Here is an 18,921-nt window from a genome sequence, read left to right on the forward strand (position 1 = left end):
GTGAACTATTACAAGCGACAATTTCAAAAAGCAAACGGCAAAGAATTTGACGCGAAGGAAAAGCCTACAAAAAAACTCATTTTTGAAATCACAACAATTACGAATGGCTGGGATCATACCCTAGAATCTTCAATCAAATGCCGCTCCGCTCTCACAAGCATCTGGGCATCAGCTCATCAAATTTCTTCTTTGATATCCTCGATGTGTTGAATCCAACAGGGGTAGCGCCGTCGGCCTCTGGACTAAACAGCGGCGGATCAACATGGTCGGTAGCCCACCGGCTGAACCTCACCCTCTTCAACACGTCGAGAAGTGCTTCCTCCATGCTGTCGGCAGCCAAAAAGAAGACAGATCTCTCCCACGTCGTCAAGATCCCACTTCTTGTGCTAGGAACTCGGGCAGGATCAAGGAGGTGGGCATGCATAAAAACGAACAGACTCCAGTCTCCGTCAGAGTAACTTTATTCCAGGAACGATTATAAGGAGTGGGCCACGCCTGCCACACGCCTGTGGTCGCACAGCTTCAAGGTCTGTCCCTAAAGTAACAAGACTGAGTCTATTTTAAAATAATGTATTGCCAGAATTGATACATTCACTCAAAAGTCTCCGAAGTAGTTGAACCCTTGTGCGTCCACACACCGCTGCCAGTGGGTTTATCACGCCTCGAACGCCTTCTGGAAGGTGACCCTCAGAATGCTGCCAAGCTTCCTCGTCACCGCCTGCTGTAACGCTTGCGGGGTTATTTTTGTTCATCTGAGAGCACTCGCGGCACCAACTACTCACTCACCTTTTTCATGCCCATGATTTCGCTCGCAAGTTGATGCATATCTCGTTTAGGGATACCAAGTTCATCACAAACCATAGGAATACTTTATCTGCGATCCCTATCCGACAAAGTATTCACTCTTGCAAGATTTTCGTCACTCTCTGAGGACGAAGAGCATCTCCTGAGCATACGAACGGCTGCTTGTACATCTTCACTGACCTCCCGAAACAACTTCTGCCCCTCAAAAATACCCGTTCTACCCAACGCGTTATTACTATAAGCTGCCTTGAGCATGCCGTGGGTCTCTTTCCCGGTATTTCCCAGATTCACGCAAACTTTGATGGTGCAGCGCTGTTCCAATAACCATTTCATGACTAAGAGTAACGAGGTTACGCTATAGAGGTTTCGCAAACTTACGAGCTTTTTTCGGGACACACCTTGTATGTGTCGCCTCCAGACATCGTAGCAGGTCTCCTCTTTCCCGCGCACGCCTGAGACATGTCTTCCGCCTCGTCAGCCTTTCCGAGTTGAGAAATCCCTCCACCGTGACGTCAAGTTGGCCCCAGTTCAACTTTCACTGCTAACAGTCACATGAACACTAACTTTCGCAGCAAAATTTCGGGAGTGAAAAATAACCAACACTGAAAAGCCAACTCACTCCACAATTCCATAGCCACTTGTTCCATTATCTATTTTGGCGTGCAGCTTTTAAATATTTTAGATCATATGGAAAATAAATAAATACACATACACGTATTTTGTATATTATTATTATAAGGTAGGTTTTGGATGGACGCAACTACCAAATAAATATTTTGTGAATCCAAACAAAACAATCCAGCAACCTACTCTGCCCCAAGTCCCTAATCATCCCTGTATCCTTCCTTCCTCCCTTCATCCCGTACAACATCCTTATCCTGTTCCTTCCCTTTCCTCGTTTTCCTAATATTCTCCCCTCTATTACAGTCTTCAACATCCCACTGCCGATCAATATACTTTCCATCCATTGTTTCTGCCTTCTTAGGGTTTCTCTCAGAAAAATCTCCTCTCCTCACCCATCACACCCAGCACTTCCTCGTTTGTTTTCCTTTCGGTCCATTTCACCTACTCTACTTCTATCCTCCTGCTTCAGTGACCATGTTTGTACATAACCACGCTCCATATTAAAGTTGATGAGTCTTTTCTTAACACCCTTTCTCAACTCCCTCCTCCTTGTGAAAGCTCATTTCCCGAGTGCATTTCTTCTCCTTGTGTCCCAACTACTTCGACCATTTTGTTCCAAAACACTACCGAGATACGTAAATTGTTCTACCTGCTCTCGCTGTTGCTCTTCTGCCTTTGTCTTTCTGAAAAATCGATTACCTTTGTATTATTTATATTGAGTATTTATTTTTATTATCGATATTGACACTGTGACCTGAAGAAGGCCTCAGAGAAGGCTTTTAAAGCTTTAGCAATCTACAATGTCTTTTCACGTGTTGTCTATTTTATTTTGTGTTCTATTGTGCCGTCCATATGTCATATATGTGTGTGTGTTATATATATATATATATATATATATATATATATATATGTATATATATATATATATATATACACACACACACACACACATACACCAACTTCCTCTGGGGAAAGAAGGAACTCCTTCCTTCTTTCCCCAGAGGATGGCGGTGTGACCACCGAAAATTTGGAATACGTGTGAGTTTCGTTGGTATGTGTTTCTTTGTGTTTTTGTTTGCGAGTTTGATGTCGCTTCTTCGTTTAATATATTAATCACATCCGTAAGACTTTCTATCAAGACCGGGTTCGAATATCGGTTAAGCATCTCTGGGCATCCTCAGGTTCACCCGTCTTGTTAATTTTCGGGCACCAGATATCCCTGGGAAATCAAAAGAGAAACGCACAGGGAGAGGGACTGGCTCCCATTATTACTCTGCTAACGAGTCACGCCCCACACGCCGTATAGGACTTGGTACTGGATGAACTTCACAATCTCCTACCAAACCTACCTTCGGGTTTATTACTGTGTTTATGGTTTATATATAAAGATGCAATTTTTTATTTATTTTTTAAAACATGGGTAATGGGTATTCGTGGAGTAGTGTCCGATAGATTGGGAGAATCCCCGTGGCGTCGAAGACGGGTTGGGACGTCAGAGGGTGTCACTCCCCCGCTCCGCCGCCCCCTGCCCCTCTTACTGCCCCCTCCGCCCCCCCGGCCCTCTCTCGGATGCCGAAAGGACAGGCGGCGCGGCCCGCTCTCGGGCGCCGTCTGGAGGTGGTTCCTCGGGTGGCCGGCCGCTGCCAGGAAGCCCTCGTTCGCTTCCAGCCACTCCTGCTGGCAGCTCATGATGGACCCGGGCCTGCACGGCGAGAGAAGAAGTCCCGATGGATACTCGCCCAACCGCCAAGCGGGTAGGCGGAAGGGGGGCGAGAGAGGTCGCTCGTTTGCGGAGGAACGGAAGGCGTGCACGGGGGAGATGGATTGGCCTCGGCTGAAAGCGTGAGGATTGCATTCACAACTTTTCGGCCAAAAATAAATGTGTAGTAAAATACCTAAACACCAATTAATACGAGTTTTATTCGTGAAGTAAGGTCCGAATCGCCGTAACTGATTGAATGACGAGAGAACATTAAAACTCGCATGCGCACCGACTCCCGGCATGCCCTGCGCGCTAAACGACGCCATTTGCATGCGTATTGTTGCAATGTCCTGTTTACGGAGTTAGTTCACGAGGTGAAAGAAGCAATTGAAAACTACTGTTAATACGTACAGGTGGTAGACTTCTATGACTTCAGCATTGAAAAGCTTGTAGAACGCGACGATAAATATTAACACAAAAAGGTAAGCTATGCATCAAAATAGAGAAAGATGAAAGGAATTAAATGCAAAAACATTTTTGGAAAAATTAGAGACGGTTTATTTTTTAAAAGGAATCGGACCTTACTTTCAGAGCATCCCTCGCATCTTGGCTTTGATACGAGAATAGAGGGAGACGTTTCGTGGGAAGTGGACTACCGGTAGATGGAGGGAATCTTTTTTCCTCCGTTCCTCATACTCCGTTAGTGATCAGAACAACAGCGCAATTTGAAGTACGTAGTGCGCAAACATAAAATAATGCCGAATGTACCTTAAACAATGACTGTAAACCTAATACTCCCTTCCACACGCTCTATTCGCAGCTCTCAGGCTTATATGTAGGGTAGGTATACATGAAAAATGCCGAGTGATTCAGTAATATATCAACTATACAGGGTATTTCCCAAAAATAAGTGGAATGATTTTTTTCCACCAATACAGATGCCTGGAGTGGGGTGATTTGTGGTGGGAAAGATAATGGCAGATCTTGGGAAAGCAGCGCGACCCACGCCAGTAAACTGTGGCCAGTTAGAGTGTGCGGAATGCTGCTAGACTGGAACCCTGCTCTCGACGGTCACGTCACGAATTCACGATGCCACTTTCCATGGAGCAATGATATGCGATTATATTATACATTAAGCATGGAAAATTGGTTACGGACACCATGATCATGGTTAAGGATGAGTATTAAGAAAACCACAGTGTAATGAATTCTTACAGAAGATTTAGTCATGAGAAAGATGGTCCCCAAGGTGCTGTCAGAAGACTGCTTGCGTGGCAACCTTGCCTTTGGACCTCATGGACCACGGTGAAAGTGACCCGTATTTTTTAGAATACAGGCCACTGGTGATGAGACATGGATCTTTGAGTACGACTCAAGTATAACCCCATTTAGCACCACTTTGGACTACTGGATTATGTCAAAGAGGCCATGACGAGGGTCCTGTTGATGCCTTCCAGGAAGCATACCTTAACTGGTGGAGGCACTGGCGTTGATATGCCGATACATAAGGGTGCTCTTATGAAGAATTTTAGCAATTTTCACTTTGATCAGCCATTATTTTTTTCACCGAGTATTTTCTATGTTTGGGACAGTCCTTGTCATATATTACTGTAGGACATGGATTTAGGAAGAGCCTCATTAAATCTCATTCTTTCTCGGGACAAAACGCCTATTCAGATAACAATTGAATACTTATGAAGTGTAAAGTCGTATTATTCAGGGATTACGGTTGAGGAAATGGAATGTAGAGGCACAACCCGGGTAAATAAGTCACGAGTATCAGCAGCCAGTGGGAAAAATCATGTTTGTATCCTTTTATGTTCAATAGAAGAATGCTCCATGTCTAGCAACAGTTTTGGAACTCATTGAGGCCATTAGATAATGACACTCAATCTTCAAGACTGGATATGTTCCCATATGTCACTACATCGTCTGCAAATGCACGAGGTTTACTGTAAACCTGAGAAACGATGCCATTAATGTATAAAATAATGTATTCTGGTGGCAAAATGTGCACTGTTCTTGATTATCATAAGTACGAACTAGTTGATTGCATGCTAATTTTTTCCTGAAGTTGTCTCATGCATGGTGCGTAACTTTGTCTGTTCGTATTGCATGGTGTGGATACATCCCATGCTACACACCTTCCCGGTGACGTGCTGGGTACTATGTAGATGTAGACGAAGAAAAATGAGAACATAACAACAAAGGAAAACGGGATGTCGCAAATGTAACCATAGGAATGGTAAATAAGAACAGGACAAGAAAACCATGGATTACTGGCAAAATGATTGGAAAGACAGAAGAAAGAAGGACATGGAAGTTTCTAAACACAGAGCTTGGCAAAAGAAAGTACAAAAAGTTAAACAATGAACTGAGGCGGGAAACTAACAGGGCGGAAGAAGCGTGGTGGACGACGCAGTGCATGTACAAGGTCCGTTCATAAAAAGATGAGACTGTGTGAATAAATACTGGATTTTATTATTAGCCCTTGAATCATGCTTATCGCCTTCAATATACATCCCTGCCTGCCCTTCTGCGGTACAATGTTATTGGATGTCTTCGATAGTTTCAAATCGAAAATTCATTTCAAGGTGGATTTCAACTTAGGAAATAGGCAAAAGTCCGCTGGAACAAGATCCGGAAAGCAGGGTGGCTGCTGGATCACCGGTGTGCTGTTTTTGGCCATAACTCAATAACAATCAATGATGTGTGCGCCGGGGCGTTGTCGTGATGAAAGCACCAATACTTGTTTTTTCACACTCGTGATCTCTTTCGCAACATGGCGTGTCTTAACCTTCTCATTACCTCTATATAACGTAGTGCTGCCCAGTCAGGGTTTGTCCTTTTGACAAGAATCGATGTTGTGCGGAGAGAAGTGGAGATGGGGCCACAAGCAAGGTGCTGATTTACATGTCACAGATGCCGCCATAAGGCGGCATCTCACTTGATTGTAATCACTCAATCTTTTCGTGAGTAGAAAGACCAGTCTCATATTTTTTGGTGAAGACCTTGTAAATGGAAAGTTCACAGAGAAATTGGTGCGTGAAATTGGTGCGTGGTACAGGAAGGCTTAAAGCACAGTCAGGAATCACATCAAAAAGAAGTCAGGAAAAGTATTATTTGAACCAGGGAAGATACAAGGGAGATGGAAGGAATGTATGGAGGAAGTATACTTTTGGTAAATACATTTGGCCAGCAAGCTTGGATATGGAAAGAGAATAGGATGTAGATGAGGGTAGCTTAAGTCCAGGCTTGCTCGAGGGTCAGATAGAGAGCGCATCGAGGGAAATGAAATCAGATGAAGGCCTGTGGCTCTACGCAGAATTCGGTGACTAGGCCCCCGCTAGCGTTCCTCATCGAGAGGAGGCCACGGCGCGCACTCCCTCCCCCGACCTCTCCCCACCCACTGGCTTGCCCGTCCCCCGGGTGTTGTTGCCGCCGCACTCAAGGGGCACCAACCTGCAGATCCGGACCCAAGCGACGGCCTCTCTGGGCCGCATCCCGTAGTGGCTGACCAGTCGGCTGGCGATGAGCACCCCGGTGCGGCCGAGCCCGGCCCTGCAGTGCACGGCGAGGGCCCCCGCCCCCTCGCAAAGGCTCAGGAAGGCGACGGCCAGGGCCCGGGTAGGCGCCGTGCCGTCCGGGAAGAAGAGGTCGTGGTGGCGGATGCCGACGCGTAGGAAGGCCCGGCGGTCGTACTCGGGCCGATTGAGCCGCACCACGGTCGACACGCCCTCTGAGAGGAAGTAGCCGACGTAGGCGCAGGGCGGGTGGCCGGGGCCCTCGTCCCTGGGCCCCGCGAATGCCAGAAGGCGCCGGGGTACCACCCAGCTGAAGTCCAAGCGGCTCACCTGCAAGCGTTCGCAATCGGAGACGTCGAGATCCGCCGGGTCGAAGAGACCTCGCGCCCGAGCGACGCGCAGGGCGCACAGACAGTCGAACAGGTGGATGTGCTTCGACCTCGGGTGCACTGACGCGTCTCTGAAGGGCAGGATTGGCGGTACCTGTGGAAGGATGCGGCTGTACTTCGACCACTGCTCGAATGGATGCCAGACGCGGCTGCTGGCGCCGGATCAGACCACGGCTAGGAGTGACTGCCGGACAGAGGAACACTTCCCCACCCCCATCCCACCTCAAACAATGACTAACACCAAAACGCGCAACCGATCCACCTTCGGGCAAATAGCAGCATAAGACTCTTTGCCCACGACATTGTAATCTTCAGGGAAATAGAGAATGACGCAGATCGCGAATCACGGTAAACTGACTTCAACAACATTCAGAAATGGCGTGAGGTATGTGGGCTAAAATTAAACACGAAAAAATGCACCGTCATCAATTTCTTAGACAATAGAAAACACGACCAAACTTAACCAACTTACACACTCGGAGGTGTTCGGATGAGCGTCGCGGATGAAGTAAAATAATTGGGGGTCACCATTACATCGGATCTTTCTTGGGGAAAACATATATCACTTGATTTTTGGAGGGGCGCTCAAAAAGCTGGCATTCGTCAAACGTATGGTCGGAAGGTGTAGCGACGAAAAACTGAAGGAAACGTGCCATTTATCTTTAGTAAGGCCTCACATTGAGTATGCAGTGAGCGCTTTGGATCCATTTCAAAAAACATTGATTTCAGAATTGAATAGGGTAGAGGGAAAGGCCACTAGGTTCGTGAAAAACTCGTACCAAAGGACTCAAATCGTCGCAAGTTTAATACAGAATCTGGATTGGGAGCCTTTAGATAACTGAAAACTCAGGGCTAGAATAAACTTATTACAGAGATATTAAGCGTGTGGTTTCTCATTCGACATTAGAGATATAATTAAGCCCCTTGATTACATTGGCAAGGACACTAATTGCCACAAAATAAGAGGGTTAGATTGTCGAACTGATAGATTCAAGTATTCGTTTTTACCGCATACTACTCGCGACAACAATAAAAGGAAAAACACCTAAGAAAATAATAGGTACGCGCCGCCTAAATTAGGGGTTTACAAGATTTAATTCCCACAAAACACTCTCCACATCTGGCGTCCTAACGCTCCCCTGCCATGCGCCATTGGGCTAGGTGGGGTTTAGATGAATGTATGTAAATTCTATTGTATTTGTGAATTGTCCGTCCAGAATGTGTAGAATATTAACCATTAAAAATTGTCTGAATTGGATCTCTGCCTGCGTCTTTTCACGCATTTTCTTGTCCTCTTTGTGTAGGCTTAGGAAAGCTGCTAACCATGTAATACTCGTAATATATGTAGGCATGATGCATAATTGGTGTTCGATCGCCCCTTTGCCACGCGGTTTTTGGTGGATCGTGGGGTGCCAAGTGCACGAGGAAATAAAGGAACTATACATGTATGTTGAATAGCTGGTGACCTACCACACCCTGCCACGCATCTTTGCGACGGCTAGCGGGGTATTTTGTCGATGCAGACGATGTATATCATCCGTGGCTCGAATGATATCCATCCATGGTCCCTCCAGGTATTTTTAGACAGTTCTTTGAGTAAGGGATGAGTTCCCTGATATTACGTTAAATTGAGGAACTCAATCTTCCTTCCTCTACATCGACATAACACCCCGCAAGGATGCTTGACGAGTCATCTAACACGATCGCAGGGTGTTGTGTGCCTTGAGCTGAGGACCCTGAAGCTGAAGCCATTGCCTGTACTCATAAATGAAATTAATTTTTCGATGATGACCAAACCATTTGAGGCATAAGATGGGAATTGGTAGATTTGTACTGAGTCGGGAATCCTAGGTGGTGATACATCCTAGGTGCCACCGGGGTTAACGCAAAAACATTACATAGCACTGTACTGATCTGCATCTGCACAATACCCTGCAAGCCGCCGCGTGTGGCGCGTGGCGGGGGGTGCCAGGCCACCAGCCATGTATTAACAGTCCCAATCATGTCACATCTGTACAAATATTAGTTTGATCATTCAATGGAAGAAAGTTAACCGGACGAAATAAATTACTTACATGCAAAAATATTCAATAAGAGGATATGTTTATTCAAATCATGCGAGAAAACTATTACAAAGATGCTAACTTTAAAAGTTACGTATCACTTGTTTTGAATTGAGTCTTCCTTCAGCATGTACGATATACAAACTTGCACGTTGTTTGATAGTGTTTAACGTATCTTTTTTCCCTTTCTCTCTCATATCCTCTCTTATCTCTTAGCCTTCCCACCTGATGCTTGCACCCCCTGCCAAACACCTTTTTGGCGGATTTTGCGGGGTATTTATGTCGATGTCGCTCACACTCCTAGATTTGGTTTCTTTATCCCGTGCGGTTACTATGGTGGAGCATAGAGTTCACATATATTTTCTCACAAATGATTGAATTTCACCAAATCAAGTTAATGCAGTAAACTTTACCCAAGCAATATTTCGGCGAGATATACCTTGGCCCAAACTTTGGCGAAATCCACGTATACGAGGGCGATCCAATAAATGCGCAATAAAAGCTATTTACGGTGATAACAGTCTGAAGAAAACAAATTTTTAAGTGGATGACGCGTTTTAAAGATGGCCGACAAGACGCCACGGATGATGCAAGGCCGGGACGGCCTTCAACTACATGTGTTGACGACAGCATTGATCGTGTGCAGTCCCTTGTCCTTACCGATCGTAGAAAAACTGTCTGAATGATAGCCGATGATCTGAATTGAGGAAAATCAACGGTGATCACAGCCCAAATTCGCTGCCCAAGATGTCTACGAATTGATCACGATGATCCTAAAGATACACCTAACCAAAATATAATCTCACTGATACCTTTCTGAATTCCCTGACATTCTTCATGCATACGACCGCCTTTGGTGGTGTCTAAACCAGTTGTTGGTGATGACTAACCCCTGTCTCACGAAAAACTCAATTGATTTTTCCCCGCGGTCATTCCTCGTGCCTAAACAGTAGTCCCCCACCTCATCACCATCTCTCTTCCTTCGCCTACCGTCGCTTTCCAATCCCCCATCACTATCAAATGTTTCCCTGCAGGAACACCATCAATTATGTCGTCTAACTGATCGTATATCCTATCGACCTCTTCCACCTTATGGTTGCTCGGTGGCATGTATACCTGAACAATGACCAAGTTCTTCGGTCCTGCTTTTATCTCTACCTGCTATTCTATCCGTTGCTTGTTCTTGTTGACTATGCTTCTTCCTACCTTCTTATTCAATATTATGGCAAATCCTCGCTTACTTTAGTACCCTCCGCCGTTTATGTTTCTATAACTTTCGCTCCAGTAATCCTTCCATCTCACCTAGCATAAACCTACAATATCTACAGGCATACTTTCTCTTTCCATTTCTCACTTTATATTCTCTAACTTTCCTGTCCTCAATATTATCCTAATATTCCAAGTTCCTATTCTAACTAATTTGGTCTTCTTCTTCTGCGGCTTTTGACCTGCTGCTGTCGGTTTTCCCTTGCAAGGGTTTCGTGGGATGACGACCGCGGAAGCCTTGCCTCCCCCGCTGCCGGGCACGACACACGGCCAATTGGGCCGAGTCCCCTAGTTGCCGGGACTCAAAATCTCTGTATAGTCCATCATGTTAATCTTGGGAATGATAATTGAGGTGGTTTCCCGTTGCCTTCCTCAATAGTGTTTTTAACGTGACACCATCACTTACTGGCCGCCCCACTGGGGTCAGACGCCATTGCAGCCGCCTCACCGAGGAACAGACGCTGCGTGGACTACCTTTCGTCTGGCTCCAATCCTTCGACCAATGGAGCGAGTGGCATCAAAGGGAGTATATCAGCGGGATTTTCGAATTTTTAATCGATTTTCTGGAATTCTTTAATGATTTTTGAATTACTTCAAGCATAGATTAAATGTCTATTACTGTCTGTATATTTTTATTGGGGGCGTACCAAGGGGTGCCACTTATCCTACGGGCGATCGCGATTTCTAACTTTGGGAGCTGGGGGGTAGATGGGGGGATTGTTGCTCAAATCGTAAGTTTGGAGCAGGGGGAGGGATAGGGTGGGAAACGCCCGGATTGGAATTGATGGGAGACATTGAGGAGCGGGTTAGTAAGGGTTGAAGGGCGAAAGTGGGTTTGTTTGAGAGTTTGGAGGAGGCATTGGGGTTCAAAGGACAGTTTTCATCGAGAATGGGGCCAAGGGAGGAGACGGTGGTTTTTTGGCGGAGGATCTTCTGTTTTAAGGTATGCATGGTTGGATTTATTCTATGACCCGTCACCCTCCGGTAGTGGTGACCGATTCGATCTGCCACGGCTCCCTCAGACTCAAACATTTTACGAATCAATTCCGTAGGAACAGAAACGGGGACAGACAGGCGGGCATCTTAAAGAGGTCCCGTTGGCTCGATGCTTACCTGTGCCCCTCGTGGGCAGCAGTTGGCGATGGCCCGGGCGGGGCTTTGCCCCAGGTGCAGCACGGCGAATGCGGTGACGAGGAACATGGCATTGGCCCGCTGCTCAGGGCCCTCCAGTGATGTGTAATGGATGATTCGCTTGTTCCTCAGCTCACTGCAGCACAGCTTGCTCTTGATCAAGCCGCAGTAGCGGAGGAGACTCGACAAGCAGAGTGGCCCGAAGTCGCTGTTGAATGGTAGGTACTTGAAATCGTCGTCAGTCGTGAAAAAGTGATCGCTTTCCGTGCTCTTGGGTCGAAGGGATTTGCGGAGGGTGAGGAAATACAGGCGCCCTCTCATGAACTCCGATAGCAAGGCTACGTCTCCGGGGTGGACAGGGTGACCGTCGCGAGACGAGCCACGTACCACAGCCTTCCAATTATAAGCATCCTGATTGTGCGCAGAGGAAACAGTAAATTGACATGGCCCTTCTCGTAAATTAATAATAACGCGGAATACAAATTTAGTTAGCGGACAGGTAAAATAATGTATAACCAGCCACAGTAATTATCTCTAGAGTTCGTTTGATAGTTAAGGGTGAGGCGTACCCAATACTAAGGCCAACAGGCATGAGAAATTCACTCAGCGTGGTGATTGGGGGAGCCAGTTCCTTTCCCGATGCCGCTAATGTGGTTCCCCAGGACGAACTAGGGCCAGAATAATCGCACAGCTCGGGTAAAGGTGAAGTTGTGCAGAGGTGTCCCTGGAAATCGAACCCGGGCCCTCCCCAACGAACCTACTACTCGACTGCTATGCCCCGGGTAAAATATAATATATGCCAGAGAAATCGCTCATAATGTTACTACCACACATATTTTGAGCGAGTAAATAAATCACTGAATAAGTAGGCATCGTATTTTTTTCACGCTTAACTTTATTACGCTACTCCCGGTTTCGACGAACTGGTGAGCCTGATGATGTCGCCCATGCGTCGACACCGAGAATAGCGAATAATTTTCTGCGTGCAAAAAACGATACCTACTTAAATAGTGATCATGAATTTCTAAAAAGTAGAGCCTGATATCATTGAATTCGGTAAATAAATGCATTGCTCACCATTGTTTTAACAAGTGTGTTCCCTGCTGATGATGATAGAGTGAAGCGGCTCATGAGATATTGAAGTAAGATTAGCCAGAGTCAGGTAATCCAGTTAACTCAATCATTTTGATTACAATCACTCAAGTATCCATTTAAAAAATACACTAAATTTTGAAAGCCCACGATATCCGCTTGAGACTTTTGTTTATTATTAGCCTTGGCAACCAATTTTTTGTACGTGTTTGTTTCGACTAGCTCATTCCCAAGAATTTCGCATCTATTCGTTTGGTAATACCGTGAAATATATCATTACAACAGACAAACTTCATTACTCTAATAACAGCTATGTTTATTCACAATTGTCGGCTATGGAGTATTTGCTGTGTAAACACCTTTGTCGATGCAAGTCATAAATATGTCACTGGGTGCTTAACTTTAAGATTAGTTCCGGTCCAAAAGTATTGAGAGAGGGTCTTCTTTTTATTTTTAAGTATTTTTGAATGAAAATAATCTCTGGTTTCCTTATTAATCTGTAAAAATTTACGTTGAAAAGTACTTTCCATTCGTTGCTTCGCTCAATAATCAATTTTAGTGCACCGGGAAAGAAATATTACTGATGGACTCTATATGTTTGGCTATGAGCACTGCTGCATTTGTTTTCCGACTTCAGGGGGATGGAGATCATTTCAAAATTAAAAGGAGAGGAGAGATTGGGGTTGAAAGTGAGTCGAAGAATGAGGTTTGGAGGACGGAGGAGCTGTTAACCACACAATGGGCGCCAGGTACTAATCATTATTTATGTATTGAGTGTAATGTTCGCGTAACTGTATGTAATTGCCGGGTAAACCATACATAGCAAAAGAGAATCACATTGATAAGAAACAGTCACAGAGAAGCGCTACCAATTTCACGGAGTGATTTATGAAATGGACCTTTGCTGAAACAACTCAAATATATTACAATTAATATTACAGTGATTATTACAAGTCCCGTTGAGCGGTGAGTTTTTATCATCGTGCATGACATAATTTTCATGGAATGTGTAGATATTCTTAGGTGCAAATTACAAATGTCATAAAATTTTCTCTGGAACATATATATTCGATGATGTCAACATATTTTTTGAAAATAGCGTTCAAATAAAATACTGCGACAGTCTCTTCAGCCAAGTCATCCGCAGATATGAACCGAAATGCAAGCATCAGACAGCCAACGGATTGCAAGAATTTCTTCGCATTGGAAAGTCAGAGCGACTAGTATATTGGATGAGGGTAAATGTAAAAAAAACAAAGTTATGAGGTTTTCGAGAAGGAGGAAGAAAAGTTATACGTTGAAATTGGCGATTAAAAACTTGAGCAAATGGAAGCTTTTCCTTTTCCTCCTTATCCGTCGCTTGCCTTATACTCTCCCGTCTATCACAGTACTCAGCAGTTGCCGATCAAAACGACCTGCATCCATCTTTCTTCCCTCCTTTGGATTGCTCCCATCAATTCCCTCACCTCCCCCACTATGCCTTGCACCTCCCCATTTGCTTTCTATTCTGTCCACTTAACCTTCTCCACACCCACATTTCAAAAGTCTCTAATCTACTATAACGAGCTTATCATCTTGCTACATTGACCATGTTACCGCACCGTACGTAACTACGTTCCATATCAAAGTTTTAACGAACCTGTTCTTGTCATCCTTACTCAGCATCCCTGCAATCAATTCTCCCTAATTGTAAAAGCTTCTTTGCCTAGTGTAATTCTTCTCCTTACATCCCTCCTCCTTTGACCATTTTGATCCAAAACACTTTCGAGATTCGTAAACCGTTATACCTGCTCTAGTTTATGAACTCTTATTATAATATTTAATTTTGCTTTCCTCTTTCTCGGAACCCGCATAACCTTTATTTTTTTCCAAGTATAAACATGGTAAAAAAGCTTGAATATACTGGAAGTTCAAGGTGACTGGCAAATTGGTATGAAATATGAGAAACTAACAGCTTACGTGAAAAAAACAAACTGTGCATGCATGTTATCCGTCACTGTTGAGTCACTGTCAATCACTATCGCTCCACTCTCTCCCCTCTTCCTTTCCATCTCAACTCGCACAGCCGTGAAATGTCTACGTGTATGCTTCCTCTTTCCATCCCTCGATTTATATTTTCTAATTTATCTGCCCTCAAAATCTTCCAAACATTTCATGTCCCAATCTGCCTCATTCATCTTTTATGTCTCCTGTCCTGCTGATTTCGATTTGACTTTTTGCGAGGATTTTGTGAGATGATGACCGCGGAAGCCTCCCGCTTCCGGACACGACTCTCGCCCCAGTGGACCCAGTCCCACGTTGCCAGGAATCCTACTCCGATCTATCTATGATTCGTGCATCAGATAAGTGATTGGCGCGGTTTTCCATAGCTTTCCTGGATGGCGTTTTCTCAAATGACTGCCCCTTTGGGGTCAGACGCCTTCGCAGCCGCCTCAGTGAGGAAAAGACGCTGCGCGGACTACGCACCCTTCGTCTGGCTCCTACCCTATGGAGGCTCTGCTCGGGGTGCATGGGGGAGAAAGGTGGTGGAGAGAGGGGCAGGACGGGTTTGAAATGGTGGCGGAGGCAGTAGAAGGGGTGGCATCAACCAAAGTGGGAAGGGGAGGTGCATGGTGCATCCACCAAAAAGGTGTTTGGCAGGGGGTGTAAGTACCAGATGGGAAGGTATTATGAGAGAGGAAGGGAAAGGGAAAAATATTCAGTAAACATCTATCAAATAACGTACAAGTATCAATTTTTAAAAATTTGTCAATTCACCATAAACACATTCCCAATCATATCACCTCTACACAAATATTGGTTTTAACATGCACTCAAGAAAGCTAATATCACACGAAAGACAGTAATTACATGCAACAATATTTAATGACAGGATACATATTTTCAAATCATGCAAGATTACAGATAAAAAGATGGGTCTATTCAATGCAAAAAATAAGATGCATGGAAGAACATACAGGATATTGAAAAAATATATACACCACCAATGGTACAAGGAAATAACCACATTTTAAATTTAACCTGTATTTTAACCGAAAGTCAACTAGCATCTCCCATCCTAATTCTTCCAATATTGTCATGACACTGCTACCTTATTCATAACAACTTTTCACAAACCTAGCCGCTCTATGTTGCACTCGATCTAGTTCCAAAACTAAGGCTACTTTATGAGGACCCCATGAACTTGCAGCATACTCAAGATGGGGCAGTTGAGTGTTGAGTCAAACATGAAGGGACAGTTATTTCTAGAACTTAGTGCATTGGAGCTCAAAGCAACAGAGAGCTGATTTAAGAATTTAAATCGGTAAATTACGTTTCCTCGGTAGCTCAAGTGGTTAAGAGCATCCGCCCGGCAAGTGGAAAGATCCGAGGTTCGAGTCCCGGTCAAGGAAATATTTTTATTCTTGTGATCCGTTCGATTCCGCCTTCACCACCTCTATTGTGTTCGTCTTTTATGTGTGTTCCTATCCCTTTTCCTTATATCTGTTTCTGTATATATGAGTATTTATTCGCCGTTTGGCGGGATTTCGTGTTTGAATGTGTATATATGTATGTATGTATATATATATATATATATATATATATATATATATATATATATATATATATATATATACATTCAAATATATTCATTCATATATGTATATATGAGTATTTATTCGCCGTTCGGCGGGATTTCGTGTTTGAATGTGTATATATATATATATATATATATATATATATATATATATATATATATATATATATATATATATATATATATATATTTTTTTTTTTTTTTAAGTAATCTACCGGTTAAGGTAGGTTTTTGGATGGACACAACTACCAACAAATATTTTATTACTCCTAACTAAACACAAAATCCATCATCCTACTCTATATCAGGTCCCTCTTCATCTCCGAGTACTTTCTTCCTCCCTTCATCCCGTCCAACAACCCTATCCTGTTCCTTCCCTTTCCTCTTTTGCCCAACATTCTACCCTCTATCACAGACTTCAACATCCCACTGCCGGTCAACACCCCCTTCATCCACTTTTCCTGCCTCCATAGGATTGCTCCCAACATATATTATAATATATATATATATATATATATATATATATATATATATATATATATATATATATATATATATATATTATAATATATTTAATATATATATAATATATTATATGATATATATTTTATATATACATATATATTTTATATATATATATATATATATATATATATAATAATATATTTAATATATATATAATATATTATATGATACATATTTTATATATACATATATATTTTATATATATATATATATATATATATATATATATATATATATATATATATATATATATATATATATATATATATATATATATATATATATATACATACATACTAGCAAAACAACGATACAATGATAATTCTCTTGTCCTCTAACAAAACACAACCTGAAATCAGGCACTACAGTAGCTCCCTCTTCAACTCCATATACTTCCTTTATCCCTTTATTCCATCCAACATGGCCATCCCTTATTCTTGCCCCTTCCTCATTTTCCCAACATTGCTTCTCCCCTCTTTTAAAGTCTTCAACATCCCATTGCCAATAAATATGATTAGCATCCATGTTCTCCGTCTCCTTTAGATTTCTCCCATCCATACCCATCCTCCCTCACTGTGTCCAGCTTTTCCTTATTGGTTTTCTTTAAGACCATTTCACCTTCCCCATGCCCATATTTCAAAATCTTCCAATCTATTCCCCAATTTTTCATCGACAAGTCTGCTTCTGTGCTGCACAAAATAACACTCCATATCAAAGTTTTCATTGATCATTTCTTAAAACCGTTACTCCTTGTCATCAATGCCCCCATTTTAGTGACATTCTCTTTGCCTCATGCAATTAATTCTTCCTCATTTGACCCCTTTACTTTGACCATTTTTATCCAAAAAAATCTGAGTCTGAGTATCTACCCTTCCACTTACTCTAGTTTATTACCTCCTATTTTCATCTTGAACTTAACTTTCCTCTTTGTCAAAAACCACATAACCTTGCTTTCTTTACATGTATTCTTATCCCATACCTGATATTCATCCACAATCAGCAATACTTGCAAGTGCCCTTCCATTTTAAGAATACCCCAAAGACTTACATTCCTATCTACATTTCTTCCCAGGATGCTTACCACTTCTCATGCAATTCTGTTGAAAAGTAATGCTGATAATTGGTAGGTTCGTCATACTACTTTTCCTAACACTGCCCATCTGAACTTTCCATCCACCACCAGCACTGAGCAGTCTTAGGCGTGTACAGGTTGGGGGTACAAGTTGTCTACCCCTCCAATATACTCCTATTTATTTTTAAATGCATTCATTAATTTTACCTATTTCACACTACCAAATGCCTTCTCAAAATCTTCAAGGCAATCAAATCCCTCCTGATAGTATTCTATATTCCTCTGTATTAGTGACCTCAATACTGCAATGGCATCGCGCACACCTCCCTCCTTTCTGAACCCAAACTGATCATGCCCAAAGTAATCATTTGCCCGACTCTGCATCCTCATATTGATCATCCTGCTGATCACTTTAGCTCCATGCAAAATTTAACCTACTGTTCTGTAGTCCTAACATATTAGTATAAACAAAAGTAGTCTTTCTGTTTCATGGAGTAGGAAAATGCCCTTTCTATTTCATTGTTAAGTATGCCTCAACCTGAGCTATCTCCATCTACGCCATATACTCTTTCTATGTATATCCCTGCTGGCCTAAGTTCTTTTCCATACAGTTCTTCTATTTATTTCTTCCATTCTTCTTGAATACTTCCTGATCCAACCAGTATTTTCCCCAACCTATCTCTAATTGTTACCAAAGACTTTTCATTCTAATTTCCCAATAGTGTTTAAACCTTCTTTTATAGTGCATTAATGTCACCCTTCCTCCGCAAACTTACCATATTCCAGCACTGCATCTTCCAGCATGCTTCTTTTTCCTCATTTGTTGCCTGTCTCAATTTATTATTTTACTCTTTGTACTTCCTTCTACCTAACTATGCATTCATATTCCTCCATTTCCCTCTCTCATCTATCTTTCTAACCATCTCATCCTTGATCCATGGTCTCCTCGCCCTTTTCCTTTTAACTGTGCCTTTGTTCCTTTTGTGGCTTCTGATATCACTTTTTTTAAATATTCCCAATATCATTAGTACTCAGCTCCTTTCCCTTGCTTAGGATTTACTCTGCAGCCTGCTTATATTTCTTCCTCGTGAATTCAGGCAATGATTCTGTATTCCATTTCCTAATCTGCCATAACTTTTTTAATCAGACTGT

At 43.0% G+C, this 18,921-nt stretch overlaps 1 protein-coding gene across 1 annotated transcript; it reads right to left on the bottom strand.

The window, feature by feature from the left end:
* Positions 1-1,039: 1,039 nt before the first annotated feature.
* On the bottom strand, positions 1,040-17,721 carry LOC139694165 (dual specificity protein phosphatase CDC14A-like). The gene is made up of 5 exons (XM_071592595.1): positions 17,677-17,721; positions 11,486-11,914; positions 6,593-7,137; positions 2,967-3,130; positions 1,040-1,116 (listed from the first exon to the last, which is right to left on the bottom strand). Exons 1-5 carry the CDS (start codon positions 17,719-17,721, stop codon positions 1,040-1,042), a joined length of 1,260 nt encoding a protein of 419 aa, XP_071448696.1.
* Positions 17,722-18,921: the final 1,200 nt, after the last annotated feature.

The sequence above is a fragment of the Hetaerina americana genome, unplaced genomic scaffold, assembly GCF_022747635.1.
Source record: "Hetaerina americana unplaced genomic scaffold, ioHetAmer1.1.p SCAF_5, whole genome shotgun sequence".
In the NCBI taxonomy this organism is placed as follows: Eukaryota; Metazoa; Arthropoda; class Insecta; order Odonata; family Calopterygidae; genus Hetaerina; species Hetaerina americana.

Excerpts from the sequence above, each read along its gene's own strand:
- LOC139694165 (XM_071592595.1), bottom strand. The coding sequence starts at position 17,721 with ATGGAAGGGCACTTGCAAGTATTGCTGATTGTGGATGAATATCAG. Across the intron at positions 11,915-17,676 it reads TGATTGTGGATGAATATCAG|GATGCTTATAATTGGAAGGC; the intron begins GTATGGGATAAG and ends GCGCACAATCAG. Across the intron at positions 3,131-6,592 it reads GCTTGGGTCCGGATCTGCAG|GCCCGGGTCCATCATGAGCT; the intron begins GTTGGTGCCCCT and ends CTCGCCGTGCAG.